The following is a 20,371-nucleotide window of genomic DNA, read 5'->3' as shown; positions in this document are numbered from 1 at the left end:
TCTAGAATTGTATCAGGTTTAAGTGTTTAACCAAACGTAACCTAAAACCAAAGAGTTGCTTTAATCTAAATTACACAGATCTGCCAAGAGAATGTTCCATATGTTGGAACTACTTAAGTACCCATACCCTTTTGAATGAATATTTTCTATGCTCAGTTATTGCAAATGTAAACTCATATTCTGCCTACTGTAAAATTTAACTCTTTGAAGAAACAGTAATTTATAAAGTATGTAGTTAATGTGTGTGTATGTCTTAAGCCTGTAAAATCTTATATGTTAATTACATCTCAATAAAGCTAGAAAAGACAAAACTACATTTTTAAACAAATAACTTTCTAAGCTAACATCTGGCTCTTCTTAAAAAAAGGTAGAATAGTAGAATCCATCACTCACTAACTTTGACTGTTTATTGCAAATATACATTAGCATTAGCAAAACCATTTAGGAGAGTTTTATTTTAAGCTACAGAAACCATTTAAAATCCTCTTGGTTGTAAAAGTAGAGAAGAAAAGATCATGGCAAGACTCATAGGACTATTTCACATTGGGTAGGAGGTTTTTTCAGATAAATTTGGGAATGAAGTTGTTGTGCTATCTTTTCTGTGTAGTTGTAAATGTCATGTTCCAAATTCAGAAACATTTCACAGCTGGGAAGAAGTTTCCACATGCTGATTACTAGTTTTCTATTATGCTCTTATTAATCATTAATCCTTCCCTATATACAGCCTTTATAAAGAATGTCCATTGTGCTACTTTATGTATATGCTAAAATAATCCCATTATAGTAATAGTAGGTAATAAGGTTGTACAAAATATCTTTATTTTCCTTTTTTGTTTGTTTTGTTCTTACTAATTAGAATTGTAAAAAGTCTCATTTCCTATCTTCTTGTGCTTAGTTGACTTCTATATCTAAAAATAAAATAATAAGCTCAGCATGGAGGTAAGTATTATATTTGTAGACTTAAAGAAATAATGAGATTATCAGGAAAATTGGATGCAAATGGTAATATGTATAATATTTGAGTAAATGTAATAATATGTGTGGTTTTGCTGGCTTTTTAATTTGAGGGGTATGAGGAAGAAAAGTACTATAAAATTTTTCATCACCAAAATTTACCTTTGGTTCCAAGAACCTTGGCTCATTCACATCAATTCTCTCAGCTCCTTTTCTCGGTTTTGATGTGGGTTCTTGGTTCAATGATTTCTCTAGAGTCCACCGGTAGGTAAATTTGAGGCCTGTCCTCTTTGTTTATTAATCTCAACAAATGATATGCCTTTAAGGTAATCAGTAAAATACAAATCTAATTCTATACACAGTAATTACAGTCTGTAGAAGAGAAACAGACAAAAAAGAATACAAGAAACAAATAAATTGAAAACTTGAACTCCAGTGCCTCTTAGCAAGGAAGCAGGGAGTTTTCCTTGGGGCGCTCTGGTCTTCTGTTCTACTTCAATATTCCCTTTCATCCAAATCTTTCTCAAAGCCTTTCCTGATCAACACTCCCTTTATCTGACCCTTTGAAAGCATTATGAAAGTCCCCCAAATCATGACCCACTTCTCAACCACAGCAGAACAGAACCCGAAGTGGTCATTCTCTGCCTGCAGCATTTATTGTATTTTATGTCAGTTTCCCCTGTCATAATCTCTGGCACACTGCAAATATTCCAAACACATTTTAATATAACTTAATTTAAAATAATGTTTTGACTTTCTCAGATTTGTGTGTTTTTTCAGATTTATCTCTACTTTCCTAAAACAATTAGTCAAAATAAGTATTAGTGAATTTTTATTTATCCTGCACCAGTCTGAAAGAAAAAGATTTCCCAGAAATTGAACAACAACCAAAAAAATAATCACTAAGACATATCGTATAACTTTGAGCAGTTTACCGTCTAAAGGAAGAAGCAGAAATATCATATGCATATAATAGTTATGTTAAATTAAGCATAATATGTGATAAACCCAATGACACAATATTTATTGACTTTCCCAACAAATGTCTATTAATTACCTAAACAGATAAGACATAATTCTGTTTATTGAGCATCACAATGAAATAATTAACAAAAATCCACGTTCCCATGAAATTCGGTCTATTTGAGAGACAGAAAATAACACTTATAAGCAGAAAAGTCATATACTGTGTTGAAAAGGTGGTAGTGTTAGGGACAAAAATGCTTGGGCAGTCTAGGGAAATAATGTAACTATAAGTAAGGTGGAGGGGTACCCCTCAATTAAAAATAGCATTTGATAAAGAACTTGAAGGAGCTAAGGACACAAGCTGGAGGAAGAGGAATGGTCAGAGTAAACATACGAGGGCAGAGAGGAGCAGCGAAGCGCCAGAGACTGGAGCCAAGTAAATAAATCACTATCCTGAGTAAAATGAGGAAAGACTCGTGTTTAAAATCAGGGAACAACCACCTGGGAAATACATTTGGAAAACATTTCTTTGACCTCAATGTTGATAGTGGCGTGTAAATGGGGTGAGGTGACAGGAGAAAGGCCACTTGGGAAGTTAATTGCTCCTAATTATGGAGAAAGGGAATGTTGGTGTCTTGGGCCAAGTAATGGAAATGGCGAGAAATGGTGCGATTCTGTGCGTATTTAAAAAAAATGAAACAATTCCAACATTTTGGATGTGGGATTCGAAACAAGTAGGATCCTGAAGGACCACAAAGTCTTGGGCTTGAGCATAACGTTGGAAGAAAAAGGGAAACATTGGAGTCTCTAGTGTGCTCTGATCAAAATGAATACATAGTAGATGCTACTACCCTACACGCTTGACGACCTGCTGGCTCACCCAGTCCCTAACGTGGGAGCTCTGAAACCTCTCTGTGGGTCAACACGGCACTGTTTGAAAGCAATGAACAGTCCAGCAGACTGGCCGGGGGATAGAAGGAGACCTAGGTTCTATTGAATTTCAAGCTTGGGGTCAGGCTGCACTCAGCAGATCTGGATACGAGGGAGGTTGCATTTATGGCCGCCAGCAGCCGCCGCTGGCCCAAGCAGTCTTGCAGTGCCGCCCAGTGGTGCCCACGCAAACACAGGTCCACAGGCAAGGAAGCGGCCGCAGGTGGTAAGTCAGTGCCAGGCAACAGACAGCCCGCAGGGTGCGTTATAGCTGGTGAAAGCATTACATATAGACCACAGTTAAATGTATGAATGCATCAGCTCAGCCTTGTAGATATAACTAATCCTCAACCCTAAATTGTAGGTTCATTTTAGACTATCCTATACATCTAATTTCTCATAATGTATAAGTCTAATAAAAAAATTCTGAAACTCCTGCATTTGTGTGACTGTATCCACTTGGCATGTATAGAGAAACCTCAGCTTAAAAGCATGGATTAATCATTAAACTTTCTTTGATATTTTGTTGAAAATAGAGCCAATAAAAGTTGATTAATCACCACTTCTAACGACCAAAGGTTTGGAAATAATTTTATGTCGCTTAACTGTATATTTAAAACATTAAAAAGGATGACAATTGTTGTTTGAAAAAGTAATAATAGCCCTGGCGGGTGTGGCTTACTGGGTTGGCCATTGTCCAGCAAACTGAGAGGTTGCTGGTCCACTTCTAGTCAGGGCAGTGACTGGGCGGCAGGTCAGGTCCCATGTTGGGGCCATATCAGAGGCAACCAATGGATGTTTTTCTCCCTCTTCCTCCCTTCCCCTCTCTCTAAAAACATAAATAAATAAAATCTTTTTTTAAGTAATAATTGCAAAAGTTAATGATTTGTTATAAAATCTAAGTGTTTTGGTAGCTATATTGATTTTTTTTTCATTTTCACTAATGAAGGAATTGCATACATATATAAAAATTATATATGATTTACTGTTATATCTCTAGGGCCTACAACACCCTTTGATTTTTGTGATAGATGCTCACAATATATGATGGAAAGGAATAAATGGATGAATAAGTAAAAATATTCACAGTGCTCTGATGAAATCGATAACACGATACTGAGGAGCATTTTCCTCACTTCCAGGTAAAAAAAAAAATCGGCATAGGATAATCTGTATACTGGCCATTTCTTTTGGAGAGCATCATGCAAGAAAGATTATAAGAAAGTTTGAGCAGGTAATGATGGGTATACTTTTAAATTTCAGAGTCTCTAAGAAATTAATTATATATCACCTTCATTAAAAAATATTAGGTCTCTATTATCAAAGGCTGTTTCAGTACACTGAAAACTGATTTCTATACAATATAGTTTTTACACTATGAAATAAGTCTGCTAATTAATGTCCTTAAGAGAGTAAATTTGGAAACATAGTTTGGATGATACCAAAGATAACTACTAAAATACTTTGTTTATAAAAATGGATGACAAAATAAATAAAAGCAATTTAATGTCAGTTTAAAATTATGTGACAATAATTTAAAATATTTAAATATGAATTTTAATTACTGACATCTAATATTAATGAAAACAGCTGATGGAAACTTAAAAAACTAATTTCAATAAAACAAATATTATATTTTGAATCATAATGTGAAATACTCATAATACATAACTTCTTTTATCTTTTTCATTTTTTGGTGACTTTATTTGAATGAATGACCCTGCTAGGATATTGAGGGTTTTCTCTTCCTTCAGTTAAGTATAGTTGCTTAAACCTTTCTTTTTCCTTAAACTTTGAACTTTTGATAGTCAGCCTTCCAGGAACATAAATAGGTCCTTGGAATACAGGGAGTAGACCAAGTTAGGATTTACTATTATCTGATGTGTCGCTTAGCCTTATCATGTTACTGTGATTTTAACTAGAACATCTGGGTTGTTTTTCTTTCACGGTTAGTTAGATTACTATGCAAAGTCATGTCTGTGGTCAGAAGGATGTGTGCCTTTTCAGCCTGGAAGTTGGTGAAAAGAAAATCATTCAAGAATATTGAAATAATTAATTCTACATTAAGGATATGTCAAATTGCACTCTGACTCACTTCAAAAGCATAGAGTTCTCAATAATTACAGAGAACATGAGTCCTTGGTATTGTTTACCATGTACTAAGCAGGAAATAGAATTTTTAATGTAGGCCTAACAAAATGGTCCATTTTTGAACAGAGCATGTGTGGAGCTTGTGAAAGGAGGGATCAGTGAGTGGCGGTTGGCCTCAGGATCTCTGAATAATTAACTGCCAGTTTGGGTTTTGTTGTTATTGTTTGAATCATTCACGGACAGAAAAAGACTTTGTGGAAAATAAATAAATATGTAATGCATTTTTGAAAACTTGACATAATTACAATGCTCTATCTTGATGGGATATTCAGCATTATTACTCTCATTACTCGGCATTTTTAGTCACCATGGGAGGCAAATACATTTTCCATTAAAGGATTATTTCAGCCTGATAATCTGTCTGAACTCTATTGCCTATAAACCTCAGTAGCAAAAGTGTTATACAAAAATAAGTAAATGTTCTACTTTTTCAGACATTACTTTAGTAAATATGAACAAAATGAAGTAACTGCATTGCTGGTGTTTTGGGATATTTAGCATAAGGATGGTCATGTTTTAAATTTGCTTAAATGGTAACCTTTTAAGTGGCATATAAATGACTATCACTTCTAATATGATGAGTCGTTCACATGTCACAGCATAATAAAATGCATGGAAAAATAAGCTTCACCTCAATTGTATCAATTTTGTTAGCACTCTCGGCCATAATTACAATCACAGTGTGTGCTTTCATAGACCCCAGGTAATGGTGTACGAAGATATTTAGTCCATGGTAAAGCTGTTCTTCGTTGGGTAAAAGAGTAGAAGAAAAAAAGCTAGAGACAAGGTAGTTGTAAAAACTGGTTTATTTTTTAAAAATAAATACAAAAATATAAATATAAAACATCAGCAGATAGAATTTGATGAAATGAAATTGCACAAACGTTTTGTATACCAGGTTGCATATCACACCTACTAACATCACATGTACATTTTTTTAAATTTAATGTACAGAACAGGATATACCTTAAAAATTTTATTTATCTTTTTTTAAAAGCTTCATTTGCAAGGGCAGGACATGTATCTAACAGAAGCGGCTTGTTTGTGAGGTTGCTTAAGGGAGAACTATCCTGTTCATGTTTCTGGAATTATCTTTTATTTCTAAAATGGACAACACTGAATTTCCATAGCTTTGGCTCTTGGAAGTGATTAAATAAAATGCCGTATATTCCATGAGACATCCTACAGGAAAGAATTAATGTGATTAAGGAACAAATTTAAAAGTAAATGGGAAAAAATTGTGCTGAGTGGCCGGAAAATTCTCCTCAATGTCAAATATCGTAGAGTGGAGATGGGGATTGGTCAAGTTACTTCCTCTTGCTTAAACATAACATATATCATAGGTTAAGAGTCTTTGTCACTTTCCCCGCCACCATACATTTCAGCCAGCTTATTGAACCGAGGGCCCCATTCCCGGAGGTAATCATAGTTTTGGTCGCCGTCAGTAGTACCTGATTCTAAAGAACTCAGCGATTCCGCAATGGAATCATTTCCTTCGTAGGCATAGGTTGCCAGTGAGTCGTAGGGAGGTGCGGTGGGGTCGAGATCGTGCTCTTTCAGCCTTTCATTAATGAAATCCCGGACATCCGTGTTATCTGGAGCCGTAGGAGTCCTCCGGGGTATAAATAAAGTTTCCGGAATAATATCTCGCCGCAGCTTCTTTTCCTCGATAGCTGCGGGATTCCTCAGGGTGCCGATATCAAAGGCCTGGGTGTCCTCCTCGCCACCACCCTCGTCGTTATAGCTCACAATGTTGTCTCTGATGTCTTCTTTAGACAAGATCAGAGGCTCTTTTTTTCGCTGTCTTTTCAGAGCTGCAAACAGGACTACTATAACTTGAAAAAAAGAAAGACACATTAGAGATCCATCTACAACACTATGTAAATGATGAGTGGAAGTATTACAGAGGAGTTTAAGTAATAGTTTTCCAGGACAGGTTAGACTTGAAGATTAATTTTGTACTTAGATCAGTTTGGCGGGAGAGAGGGGGTGCTGAAGGATTTAGCTAAAATGGGGAGAGTTTGAAAGCAAGGTATCTAACTTAGTTTTAGAGAAATGTGGGATATTTCTCAACTCCAGTGGCTTATTTTATCTATTTTTCTAAGAACCGGTTAAAGATAATTTCTGATTGTACAGACATTATTTATACTTTGCATTAAACAGTTACATAAAAGTTATATTTTAAAAATGACACAAATTGAATTCAGCTTCAAATAAAACAATTAAGAAGGGCAAAAATATGACTACATCTTTTACATCCTTATACAATATTTAAAAGGCAGCATTCTTCACAAGATACGGAATATTGGTTTCTGTTAATTAGCTTTACTGATAGATTGCATAGATTTTTTTTCTTACATTGTTAAAATAAGGCTTAAATTACTAGAAATATATGAGTTTTTCCATGGAAATATATATCACATATGAAATGAAAAATAATTGCTGGGTCAGATGATGACAAGGCAAGAATTCAAATTAATACACTGAATTAACTACAAAAACCATGTTGACTAGATTCATCTTGAGTGTAGCTCCCAAAGTAGAAATGTGTATCACTTCAAGGACATTTCCCAAATTCAGGGACAGGTATCAATAATAATAATAAATTTAACCATAATAATGATCTTGCATAAAAGATAAGAGAAAGATAATATTAAATTCTGTCTGGTTATAGTAGTTTTCCAACCTCATTTTGGTCATGATCCTTTAAAATGATTTAAAGAAACAGAGATGAATCAATTAGATGAGGAAAGGGAGGGTACATGTCTTACCATACACACACACACACACACACACACACACACACACACACATATATATATAATTTATTTAGCTTCTTTAGAACCAACATTTAAAGAATGTGAGATTTATTATTATAATAAACTAAATGTGTACCAAATTCATATGTTAAAGCCTAATTCCTCAATGTGATGAGATTTGGAGGTGGGGTCTTTTGGAGGTAACTGGGATGAAAGGGTGGAATCCTCATAAATGGGATCAGTGCTCTTACAAGACACAGGAGAGACCATTGCTTTCTGCCTTGCGAAGACACAAACAAAAGATAGTCACCTGCAAGGTAGGAAGTATGCCTTTAACCAAACACAGAAACCTCCAGTTCCTTGATTTTGGTCTTCCCATCCTGCAGAGCTGTATTATAGCAGCCCAAACTGACGAAAATAATTATATTATTATAGAAGTGATGTTAAGTTATGTTTTATTTTATGTTAACATAGAATGGTCAGACTACTGGCCTTCAAGCTTATATAAGAGGGCAAATAGGAGAGTTCTTTATAATTCAACAGAAAAGAAAGTTTTAATCTATTGATAAATATTCTTGACCTTCAAAGTGACTAAAAAAATAGAATAAGACTCTTCCTAGAGAAAAAAAAAAAGTTTATTCTTCAAGTTTTGGAGAAAATATGACATTTTATTTTATCTAAATTTATTCATATACACATATAAACTTACAATGTAAAGATTTTAAACCTTGGATTGTTTATCAACCAAATGATCTTACTCAGCAAAACGAACAACAACAACAACTTCTAATAATGAAGATAATAAAATGTAGTAAGTTTGGCTCCAAAACCCTAGTTCATTTCACTGCTTCTTAAAGCATCAGATGCAGCGCTTTTTGATTAGGGTCATAGGAATACTTACATAATTCTAAGATAGTTCAACTACAGAGTAAATTTAACCTGATTCTTAATTCAGAAGCAGTTAAAAAGCAATTTGTTCTAGGTTATAAAATCCAGTGTCATTATTTCAGGGACAAATGAACCGGGTACTAAAGGGCTATTTGAACATTATTTCAGTAAAGAGGTAAGATAGTGAGGCCTCCATCCAACCATAAAAGAATGGGCAAATAAACTTTTTAGATTTACTGAAAAATATATATACAGTGACTTACCTTGATTCAAATGCTCAGAAATTGTGTAATGTTAGAAAATGTTGTTGAATATCTCTAATTTTCATTTTCATTATTTAAAAAAGGAAGGTAATAACCCTGATCCGATACAATATTTTAATATCTCAGCCTCCCATCGTTTACTTATGCCTATCTTAAATGTTGGGGTTAAGTTTGGGGGGGGTATTTTAATAGCTACATTTCTTATTTCCAGGTACACTAGAGTACGCACTCTAAGCACTGCTCCCGTTTTCTCTGACGCGTCTTACCCAGGAGGATAACGATGCAGAGGAGAATGGCGACCAGGGCCCCGGTGCTGAGGCCGGCGGGGAGGAGCAGGGCTTCGGCGCTGCAGGACTGCATGTTGCCCTCGCCGTCGCACGCGCACACGCGGATGGTCAGCGTGCCGGTGCTGCTCTGGATCGGGTAATCGTTGTCCGATATCACCACAGGCAGGAGGTAGCTGCTGATTTCATGTCTATTGAATCCGTTTTTTCTGGTTAAGATTCTGGCAGTATTATCTAAAATAATTTTTTTAAATGTCACAAATGACTTAGAACAGTACTTTTGTCTCATCCTGATCACCGTGGTTTTGACATGAAAATAAAGCGAGATTTATGCAAACTATAAAGCTAACACCAATTTTCGTATAGAATGCATACAGTGCGGTTACAATATAGATCAGATAAATTACAGAGTTTGAGCAATCTAATATTATGACTGTGTATACATTAGATTTTCAACTAATTCACAGATGTTTTCAAAACGGTAATTTTTTGTAAGTGAATCATTTATCAAGACTGCACAGATAATAGCATATTGTTTTCAGAAACAGATATTATGTTTACCCACTAAATGTTTTTTATATATAGTTTGGGTAAATTTTCAGGATACTTGTACTTTTAAAACCAATGATGTAGTCAAAAACTTCATAAATGCTAAAATATGAACAATGAGCACATTACTTAATATTTCTTGATTTCCACATATTAAGATGAATATAATGTATAACTCAAAGTATTGGTATAAGTCAAAGACAACTGATGTGGAGTGTCACATCATGCAGGAAAAAGCAGGGATTTAATAAAGGCAAGCATCCCACTACCACGTATATTGCTACTGATATTTCTTTATCTGATAACTCACCCAGTATCCATGAATGGGGGAAAGGGGATTAATTTAAAAAAAAAAAAATGTCTTCTAGCCCTATATACCCAATGTGTATTATAATAATAAAGTCAATATATACTTGGATAATCATTTCCTACTAGGTTTGTCCAATGCATTTAGTCTAGTTTAGTCAATACCACATGACTGCTTAAAATGTCCATATAAGGAAGGTAGTGAGTTAGCCAATAACTAAATCAAATAGGACAGAAAGAACAAGATTTTTTTTTTTAGGTATAGTGGTTCAACTAAAAACAATCCTTTTTGAAATTATTATTGAGAAGTTAAATTTCACTACATTCATTAGCTAAATAAGCTATGAGAATACATTAGCAAAATAGATACATAACAGACCTTTAAAATAAAGTGAAATCCTGATAATTTTATAATTTTGGTCTTTTCAATTAGAAAAAAATTATAACATCATCAATTAAATGCTAAGGATATCTAGTCTAAGTTCTATGTTTATGTTGCCAAATTCAGCAATTAAATGAAGGGCATTGTTTTTATGATATGCAGATGTAATTGGCTCTTTTGTATTTTAAATGGCAATTGTATATTAATTTTTCCAATCACAGGTGTTTTAGTTGTCCAGAGAGATGGAAAACTTAAAACATTACAAAAAAGTCAGATTTAGCAAACAGATTTGTGCAAAATTTCTACTATATCAAATATCATAAGTAATAGTTTAAACTATTTTCTGATATACTGAAAGCCATCCTGAGGTTTGCAAGCATAAATACACTATTTTGATGGTATTGTAAATGTGCCAATGTAATTAGATTTATTTGAAGAATAGCTGCATCTCCCATTGCTCTAAAACAGGTATGATTTTAATAAAAACTAGTTGATATAATTAACATAAACTTGTGAAAGAAAGTAAAGCTTTAATTACATACTTTTGTTTAGACTGGACTAATTACCATATATATTCTCCAAAGAAAAAGCTGTCAAGCATTTTAAAAATAGTAACCATTGCTTATCCTTTCCTTCCAAAATATGTTTTGACCTTTCTTGTGAATTTAAAAAAATATGATTTTGGTATTTTTTATTACAGAGACATAAAATCCATGCATTACTCAAGAGAGCATTGTATCTTGCCCTTGCAACTGCACTTTTTAAAATGGTTTATTTTTATTGTATTTTTCCATTACCATTTATCCTGCTCATGCCCTCTTCTTACCTCCACCCTGCCCTACTGCAATCTTTATTGCTTAATCCCATCACAAGCTAATATATTACTTCTTTCCACTTCTCTTCCTGTGTCCTATGAATTTTGTGAAGGGAATTATTATTTCCAGCCTTTCTGATGTTCTCAAGATTCAATCTTTTAATTAGGACCCACATAGAGACTTCTTTCACATATTTTATTATTTTGAAATTTAAGAAAGTAAACTATCAATCAAGAAATTCTCATAGTATCTCATTAAATATCTGATGAAGAAAACAATGTTATAATATAGATCAATAAATTAATACATCATGTGTATGGTATTTGTTACTTTGGGGAAATTTCTTGTATGGCACCTTAAATCATAATGAACATGTTCTACAATTTACCTTCATTGTCCTGTACTGTGAAGTTTGGATTGACAGCAGCTAAACTGAAGAAAAATTTTTGTCCACCTAAAGGGTCATCTTTGTCTACTGCACTTATAGTCTGTATTAGCTGCAGAAAAGAGAAAAATGCATATTTAGCAAACTTCCCTGGGTGTAATCTGCTTTATAATATGTAATTTTTTGACATCGTTTTTTTCTAAAACTTTTTTAAAGAAATTGACTTTTTTCTCATGCATTTATCTTTATTGGAATTATTCCATCTTATTTATTATTACTGCTTTTAACACAGACCCTATCTTTTTCCTTCTAATTCTCTCTGTTACTCTGTCTCTATTTTTTGTCTCTTCTCTCTCTCTCAGTTTTTCTTAAATATTATTCATTCTTTCAAAATAACAAATGGTAGTATATTCCTGGCAATATTATTCATTCAGATACAGGTTTGAAGTGAGTAGGTTATTCCATATATATCTAAACATTGATATGGGAGAGTTAGGAACAAAATAGAAAATTATTTTGCTTATAGTTTTTCTCCTCATCAAAAGTAAAGCAAAAACTATGCAAAATAGGTAGAGGTTCTATAGACAACATTATACATAACATTTAAAGGAAGAAAAAGCAAACATTTTATCATCTACTTTAATAGAAATAGTTCATTTGCACTGTCAATAAAATTATATATTTTTAAATTAAACATATTCATACTATATGGAATGATTATTTTATCAGTCAACTCTTTGATTTATTTGAGATAAGCGACAATATAAGAAGCTACCTACTAACAAATTAGACAATTTAACACCTTATTCTATAATCAGATAATTGCTTTGAACAGGTTATATGATTAATATTATACATATATGTAATATAACTATATGCTTTTTCTCATACATATCCACATTGTCTATAACTTATAACATTCTGTATAGTTTTTTGCATATTTTAATTTGGCAAAATAGCTTCCAAAGTGGTTACATATAGGTACTGATACCTATTTAAGTGGTCAAATTTAAATCAGCTTGAAGGGTATTATAGTGATCATACTATTGTATAACAGTATGTAGGATGATGAATGGATTTTCAGATGCTTAAATGTTAGAAAACTGGTCACTAAGTTTTAATATAGGAAGACTAATAGTTTCTGTTGATGATAAATTCTCTTTATTCTGTTAAAGAGACACTTTTCAGTTGTTAGGGAAGTAATTAAACACTGTTTTAAGGAAAATATGTACACGTTATTTTGGGTTTGAAAAGGCCCTGGAGTTTAGGTACTATGGATGGCTACATGTAAGCCGTACTCTTCCCTGGGGAGACTCCCTGGGAAATCCGTGAGAATGAAATGCTATATCCTTCCCACAGAGATGAAAAATTATTAGGATATGTTTTACTGACTGAAAGAGTGGGGCCTGTGTACGGGAAAATGGAAGAAAAGAAAAAGAGCAGATCCTTTCATCTCCCCTACCTTCTCTCTGAGATGGGAAAAAATGGAGAGTCAAGTGGCCTAGTTCAGAGACCAGAAGAAAAGATGAATATTACATCAATTGTAAATTGTATCATTTCCCAGGTGGAGAGTCTCCTACCCTTAGGCAAGAAAGGAATTGAGGGTGGCAGTTAGCTTTATTTCTGTCTTCTCATTTTGTCCCCACCCCAAATGAATATTGGATGGACTGAAATACTCTAAAAATAACTAAAGCACACCCAGAAGTCCTAACAAAGCTCTCAGTCCGTGGTTGAAGAAAGACATTGTTAGCAAATGAATTTCCAAAAAGGATCAGGTAAGGAGGACTTTACCAAATAACCACTTAGATTTTTCCTGCTAGGATGTCAGAACCTAGAATTCTATCACTGGGTATATAACAGTTTAGTTTAACTATCATTTTTCAGCCTGTGAGACCAAAATGACATTTAGCAAACTGATTTTAATAAAAATAACTGCCATGAGAGACTATTACTGCACATGTAGCCAATTAGACAAAATTTAGTAATCATGTTTTTCCTATCACATTTCTAAAAATAGGCTAACTACGTTTTATTAAAATCATCTTTTATTTGACGATATTTTCCTTCAATATGCCAAGTTGTGTTTAAAAGTCTAAACTTATGAACTTACTGAGCCAGATAAAGTTTTAAAAAGAAATTTAAAAAAAGAAATAAGGAAAATAAACACAATCCCTTATTTTGTATATTTTAAATACAGTTGGAAATCAATATTTATAATGATTCAAATGCTTTGAAAAGATATCTCTTGAAAATCAAATAAAATTCCCATTGAAGAATCAATGTATGCAGCAGTTGCCAAGTGGGTATTTTATCTTTTTGAGAAAAAGCTTCAACTTATATCATGCTGAGCCTGGCAAGCAGAGGACTATTTGGAATGGTATTTTCAGGACACACACTGTTTTATTAAAAAGTAGGTCGTAAGTAGCTAAGTCACTTAAATATTCCAAAGTAAACATTTCCACAGTCTTTTCAAATACAAAATAATAATCCTATTGCAACAATTTTACCATTTCAAACAGTAGACAGGCTATTGAATTCCTGTTACAATCTGCAGAAGAATATGAAGTTATTCCACAATGTAATTTACATAAAAATGTAACAATGACATTGATGTTTATAAAGAGCATCAAATGATGTCAAAATACCATAACGTTTTTTGATGGCTCTTCTTTCTTTAGTAAATCAAATTTGATTCCCAATTATTATTTGTAACAGGCAGCTTCCTTCTGTGAAGATAGCACTCAAACTAATTAAGAGCATTTCTTATATACGCTGGAGCTTTTCAAGCAACAAAATGAATCCACTGAGGAAAAGACTTAAAGAGTTATAAACAAAGCTGATGGAGAAAGAATGTTTGAAAGGAAGAAAACGAAGTCGTTAAACATTTTATGTGTTGCTGTAATGATAAAATGCATGTATAAATGTGAGGGGCAAATTCTGAGGCCACACTTCCAAACCCTGTTTGAATACATTGAAATGCTGATGGAATGTTTTGTTGATCTTACATATCTGTCTGTGTTTTCCCTAATTTTTATTCCCCATCTATCAGATATCAATCTTTATCTAATGGCACACTGAGGGTTGTCCTTTTTTGTTTGTTTGTTTATTTGTTTTTGTCTTGGACAGTTTAAAAATTAAAGTTATTCTCACACTTCAACTTTGTGACAACAATAAAATCATATAAATTAGAAATATATTTAAAAACATATGAAATTTGTTATAGCATTATTTATAACATCTTCAACCCTAAAAAATCAGCATGTGTTTATTTGCTTTTAATTGTATTACTGGGACTTTATATGAGTGTTTTTATCTTTATTTTCTCATTCTTCTCAAGATTGAGAAAAGAAAATATTTAACCATGAGTACTCACCTGCCCTGGTCTGGCATTTTCACATACAAAAGTGTCATAGAACACAGCAAATTGTGGGGCATTGTCATTAACATCCAAAATCCTCACAAAAACAGCCACACGAGTCATCTCTTTGGGATTATCTAGAAAAAAGAAAGGAAAAATGTAGGGAGACACAGTTTATACCAGATTTACTTACATAAGCACCTGTGGATATTAAGTGCTCACACACAAATAAGCACCATGGCAATTCTACTAACAGAATGAGCAAATGCAATAAAGACAATTACTAAGAGCCTAATTAAGTAGTCATGAATTCAGTCATTGGGCTCAAGAGTACTATTATTATTTTGCAAAGTATTTTTAAAAGCACAATCCAGTGTAATTGAGTTCATATTATATTTGTGTCCTTACGGTCCAAATAAATATAAAGCAAAAACAAATATTTAATAAAGCTTTATTATACATTATTACATTAATTAATCTTTTTTTATTTCATTGGATGGAGAAGCTGTTTTTAATAAATTAGTAACTTGCCTGAGGTCATTAGCTCCTAAGTGGTAGTTGTTATGTTACAACATACCCTCTGACTACTCTTATCACTGAAATGCATTTCAAAAGCTATTCTCAACTCTTCTTTTGGAAATTTTAATATATAGTTACTAATTTTACAAATTATAAATATGTACAATGAAATATATTTCATTAACATAATTGTTACTGGTACTATTTCAACAATCCAAGCAAAATTCTGTATAACAAAATTAGCTCTCTAATAACATATAAATAGAACAATTATGATTTTTTTGCTAGTCAAGCGTTTCACGTAAAAATATGCATTTAAAAATTGTTTCCACTGGTAAATGGAATTTTAAAATAGAAATGTCTAGGTAGACTTGTAAGACAACATCGTATTAATCATAATTACATTATCTCCACTACAGATTTTTCTACATACTTGTACATATATAAGAGAGTGTTTTAACATTTTAAATTCTGGTTATATTCATCATGCAAATAGGGAGTCTGTAACAATTCAAAAAAATTATTTCTTCTTCTTTTTCTCTACATAATTATGTTACTAAAATAAAGATATGTGTACTTTTTAAAAATACTGTACAAGAACTTAATACTCATCAGGGACATTGACATGGCTGAAGTATTATGAAGGCAAGCAGGCAGAATTCTAAACCCACTATGAAGTGTATTTACATTTCCTTCCTCGTTTCAAGAGAAACTTTCAAATGCCTGTCCTCTTTAACACTTCAGTCTTTCCTCAGCCTTCTTAACCCACATGTATTCAGTTCTCAGGTTTTGATTTCCTACTTGCTAATCTATTGCTGGATATTTTTCACTTCTTAATGTGTCAGGTGATTCAAGAGTTCAGACCCTGGAGTCAAAGAGATTGCTGCTTCGATCTCCAGGTCCACCACTCATCCACTGTATGATTTGGGTCAATTTACTCCATCTCTTTAATGCTTCAGTTCATGCAACAGGAATCAAAATAAAATTTCTTACAGAGTTATTTGAAAGCGTAGATGAGTTAATGCATGAAAGCTTCTCATCAAAGTATCAATTTGTTGGTAAGTACCCAATATATCTCAGAGAAGGAAAACTCTGACTCCAAAAAACCTCTGCTGCCTTGCGGCATACCTCTTCAGGGGAAAGGCTAAGGGAGTAAACCCCGACAGAAAATCCGGAGCCGGAGTCCCTAAGGCGGTTTGACATTGTAGTCAACACCGGCAACTCCTGCGGCGCACCTGAAGCCAAGCTGTATTGACTCCGTCTTTCCCTTGGACCCTTCAGCTGCGAAGAGAGTGGGGGTCTGCTGCATGGGCAACAGCAGACCCTCCATATCACCCTGCCCAGGCTCTGTAGCTTCAGCTTCACTGGAGAGGACACTCCAGTGTCATCGCAAGATGTCGATTCAACACGGGAGGAGACAGATACCGTGTCACTCCCGAGTCGGACTGCACAGCCATTCTCGGCGGTGCAGATAGACTCTTAAGAAGCTACACCATCGTCTCTCGAGACAGACGGCTGCCGACGACGACCCAATATATGTTGATTTTTTGTTATCAAGATCAAATTTATCATCACAGTTATCACAGTTGTATCTTCTTCATTTCCTTATGTTACTTAAGAGTGTATGTTCTTTCTCCACAGAAATCATGCACACAATAAACACCTGTTAACTAGCCTTCCTACTATTCATGTGGGTCTGAAGAAGGGCATGTATGGGGAAGGGTGGAGAGAGAAAATACTTTTCACAATTCTCCTACCTCTCCTATTTCTAGACCATTTGCTCACACCCAGAGGCACACTGTTTGAACACATGAACCCTCAACTATCTAAAGTTACTTGGAGAAGAGTGGGAAGGTGTGATTCTTCCATATTTTCTAGAACATGCTCTTTAATCTGCTTATATAGTTAGTGGACATAAGCAACATGTTTTCTTTCAATATAAATTCTTGACATAAAATAACTCTCTTGTGGGGAGGAATTCACTTTCTAACTATGTAACAGCATTGAGAGAGAGAGAGAGAGAAAAGTCTTGTCTCCAAAAACCTGCAACGTCAGTCTCTTCTCTAATAATAAATAGAATGTAGAGATTCTCCAGCCTCCTGACAAATAACTCAAGGTTCTTCAAATGAATAGCTAAGTCCACAGGGATAAATGTACTTGTAAAGCATCAAGCCTAGAGTGACCTATTCAAAAAACAGTGCCTGTACTGATCTTTTTACTAGCACATGCTACAGCCAATGTATAAAAAAAATACGTAAAGCATTCCAAAAAAGCATCACACTGAATAGTAGCTGGCATGTATTTACCACCTACCTGAGTCTCTCTCAGAGTCATCAAGGCAAAGTCTGTTGTAGCAAGAATGTATCAGCAGTAAAGAATCTTAAAATTATGTCTAAAGATGAATCTGTGCCCGTGTCTCCACAGGCTTTTCCATACCTCCCATAAGAGGACATTAAACCATTATCTAGGAATCTCAGGCTTTAGAAAGATGCATCTTTTATATCTGCTTAGGTCAAGAATTCCCATGAATAAGGAACTAGGTATAGATAGTCAGTCCTTAAGCATAAACTTTGCTCCACTGTCCTCAGAATGTATTGCAGTGATTATAGTTAAAATTTTATATGCGGTGGAAGAACTCAAGGGTCTCTACAATGACGTGTTCAACAATCCCTGATCGTGACCCTAATGTTAGATTTTTTTTTTTTTTTATTCTTCACATGGCATTTAAAATGCTTTTCTAAAGAAGAAACAGAGTAGCTATTCAGGGTATACTGCACTAAATAATTACCTGCAGTCGTTCTTGCCACATGACATGACATGTTGCTGTGGAATGTAGAATTAAACTGTTAGAGGCAGGGCCTGGAAACACATTGTCAATCCGCCCTGCCTAGGGCTTGATGTAGACACGGTTACCATCAACCCGGTGTTTAAAATCTAGTAAAAACAATTTCCTATATGCTGGTTCCTTCTTACCCTCATTCCTTTCAACCCCCTGAACAGTGTAATGGGCCCCTGACTGCTTATGGTTTGACAGGTAGACATTCCCAGCAGCATTCCATAGACTGATTCATTTAAGGGCAAGAAATAGGTTTAGTTTTTAAACAGAAGAACATAATTGGCTTAGCTTTTTACAGAATCATAATTACTTCAACTAGCTTTAGAAGTTAAATTCCTCAAATTACTTGAAATGGAAAATGCAATTTCTAGCTCACTGGTTTGAATAAGGATCCTGAATCAACAGAGAGCACAAACAATCGTGGTTTTGGAATGACCAGATTGGATCATGTCAGGCACTTCTCCCCATGGTGATATGGAGACAGATATAGAAATAAAAGCTTTCTGTAAAAGAAAAACTCAAAAACCTTCTGTCAGCCTTAAAAGGCACAGCCATTTATATCTCACTATGGAAACATTGGCTCATTTGGATCATCATATTAATTTATATTTCAGAGTCAGATTTAAGGAGGAAGCTGAATCTTTTATTTTATCTTGAAGCTTTGAATTTATTGCTGATGGTCTGTTTAGCCTAGTTCTACACTTCTAAGACTCTTGGTGTTCAGCCCCAAAGTTCTGCCTTCCAAATCCTGAAATGGATACTTCACATACCTTGACCTTGATACATGTTTGTGGATTCAGCTTAGTATTCAGATCTGGAATCTATTGGCTTAGTTTCTCACAATGGTTCAGTCCCTAATTAATGTTTTTAAGAAGTTACAGAGTAGCTCTACTCCATGTCCATCAGAGTACAGGAATCAGAAACCATGAACAGGTTTGCATACATGGACAGAGCTGATTACAATCGTACAGAGCCTCATGCTATTGTTTTAATATGCTGCTGTTGCATGTTAAGTTTCTTAATCATTTTTAACAAGATACCTGATTCTTTCAATTTATAATGGGCTCCTCAACTATGTAGCCAATCCTGTGTCCGGGCAAGAATTTTTGCTATTAGAGAGACAGGTATGGTTTTTAATCCTGGTTTTGACCACTACTAGTTGGATGAAATTTTATAAATTAGGTATGGATTTAAGTATTTGATCTGGAAACAAAATGACCGGTTTCAAATCTCAGTTTTACTATTTCTGGCATTGTGATTTTGGGAGAATTACTAAAATCCATGAACTTTATTTCTTTCTCTGTCAAATATGATCAATAAAAAGAGTACTAAGAGAAAATTAAATTTAAATGCTTAGACTAATACCTGGCACAAAGTGTTTGTTAGATATTATTATAATTACTCTAGATTCCTTATTTGTAAGATGAAATTAGTAGTCTCTACCTGCATATATGTTGTCGAAATTAAATGATATGCATCTAGCATCTAGCACAGATTCTAATTCTTGGTGTTCATGAAAGAAATCTAATGCATATTATTTTCTCAACAGAGACTATCTTTAGTTCCCAATTATATATTTTAATTAAAAAATTTAGATTTATAGCTATCACTCAGCATATATAAAAGCTATTGAAAAATTATAGACATTGAGAAGCTTTTTAAAAACTTAGATTAAAATATAAATCATGTGTGCAATAAAAATAAATTTTTAATATAAAAAAAAATAAAAATATATGTTAAGTATTATACACATAAAATATATCTTACTGATTTCAGCAGCTATAACAGTAAGATTGTGCCATTGAGAGAGTTCACGGTCAAGTGGCTTTGATATATAAAGAGATCCATTTCCAGAATGTATATTAAAGATCCTGTCAAGGTCAGTATGGCGATCCAAGGAAAACCTGAACAGGGAGACCAAGAAAAATGCATGGCAGTATTATTGATGGTATATAGGATAAAGTGGTAAAATGCAAAAACACATACCTAAGGATATATAATAATTTCAGGAATGTACATTGTACTG

The 20,371-nt window shown here is 33.9% G+C and overlaps 1 protein-coding gene across 2 annotated transcripts in view; it reads right to left on the bottom strand.

Moving 5' to 3' along the window:
* Nucleotides 1-5,789: 5,789 nt before the first annotated feature.
* Nucleotides 5,790-20,371, bottom strand: part of LOC150008254 (cadherin-10) — a 77,366-nt gene continuing 62,784 nt past the window's right edge. The window contains exons 7-11 of one of the 2 annotated variants that reach the window (XM_090278896.1): nucleotides 20,113-20,249; nucleotides 15,006-15,127; nucleotides 11,636-11,744; nucleotides 9,178-9,429; nucleotides 5,790-6,836 (exon numbers count right to left, since the gene is read on the bottom strand). In XM_090278896.1, the coding sequence (XP_090135022.1) occupies nucleotides 6,346-6,836; nucleotides 9,178-9,429; nucleotides 11,636-11,744; nucleotides 15,006-15,127; nucleotides 20,113-20,249 (1,111 nt within the window). In that variant the 3' untranslated portion in view covers nucleotides 5,790-6,345. The remainder of the gene's footprint in view (nucleotides 6,837-9,177; nucleotides 9,430-11,635; nucleotides 11,745-15,005; nucleotides 15,128-20,112; nucleotides 20,250-20,371) is intronic. The other variant, XM_090278897.1, reaches the window with a different exon arrangement.

This window comes from Furipterus horrens, unplaced genomic scaffold (genome assembly GCF_987537825.1).
Source record: "Furipterus horrens unplaced genomic scaffold, mFurHor1.1.pri manual_scaffold_5, whole genome shotgun sequence".
Taxonomy (NCBI): Eukaryota; Metazoa; Chordata; class Mammalia; order Chiroptera; family Furipteridae; genus Furipterus; species Furipterus horrens.
The sequence above is the reverse complement of the archived record's forward strand: the minus strand, read 5'-3'. Positions and strand labels throughout refer to the sequence as shown.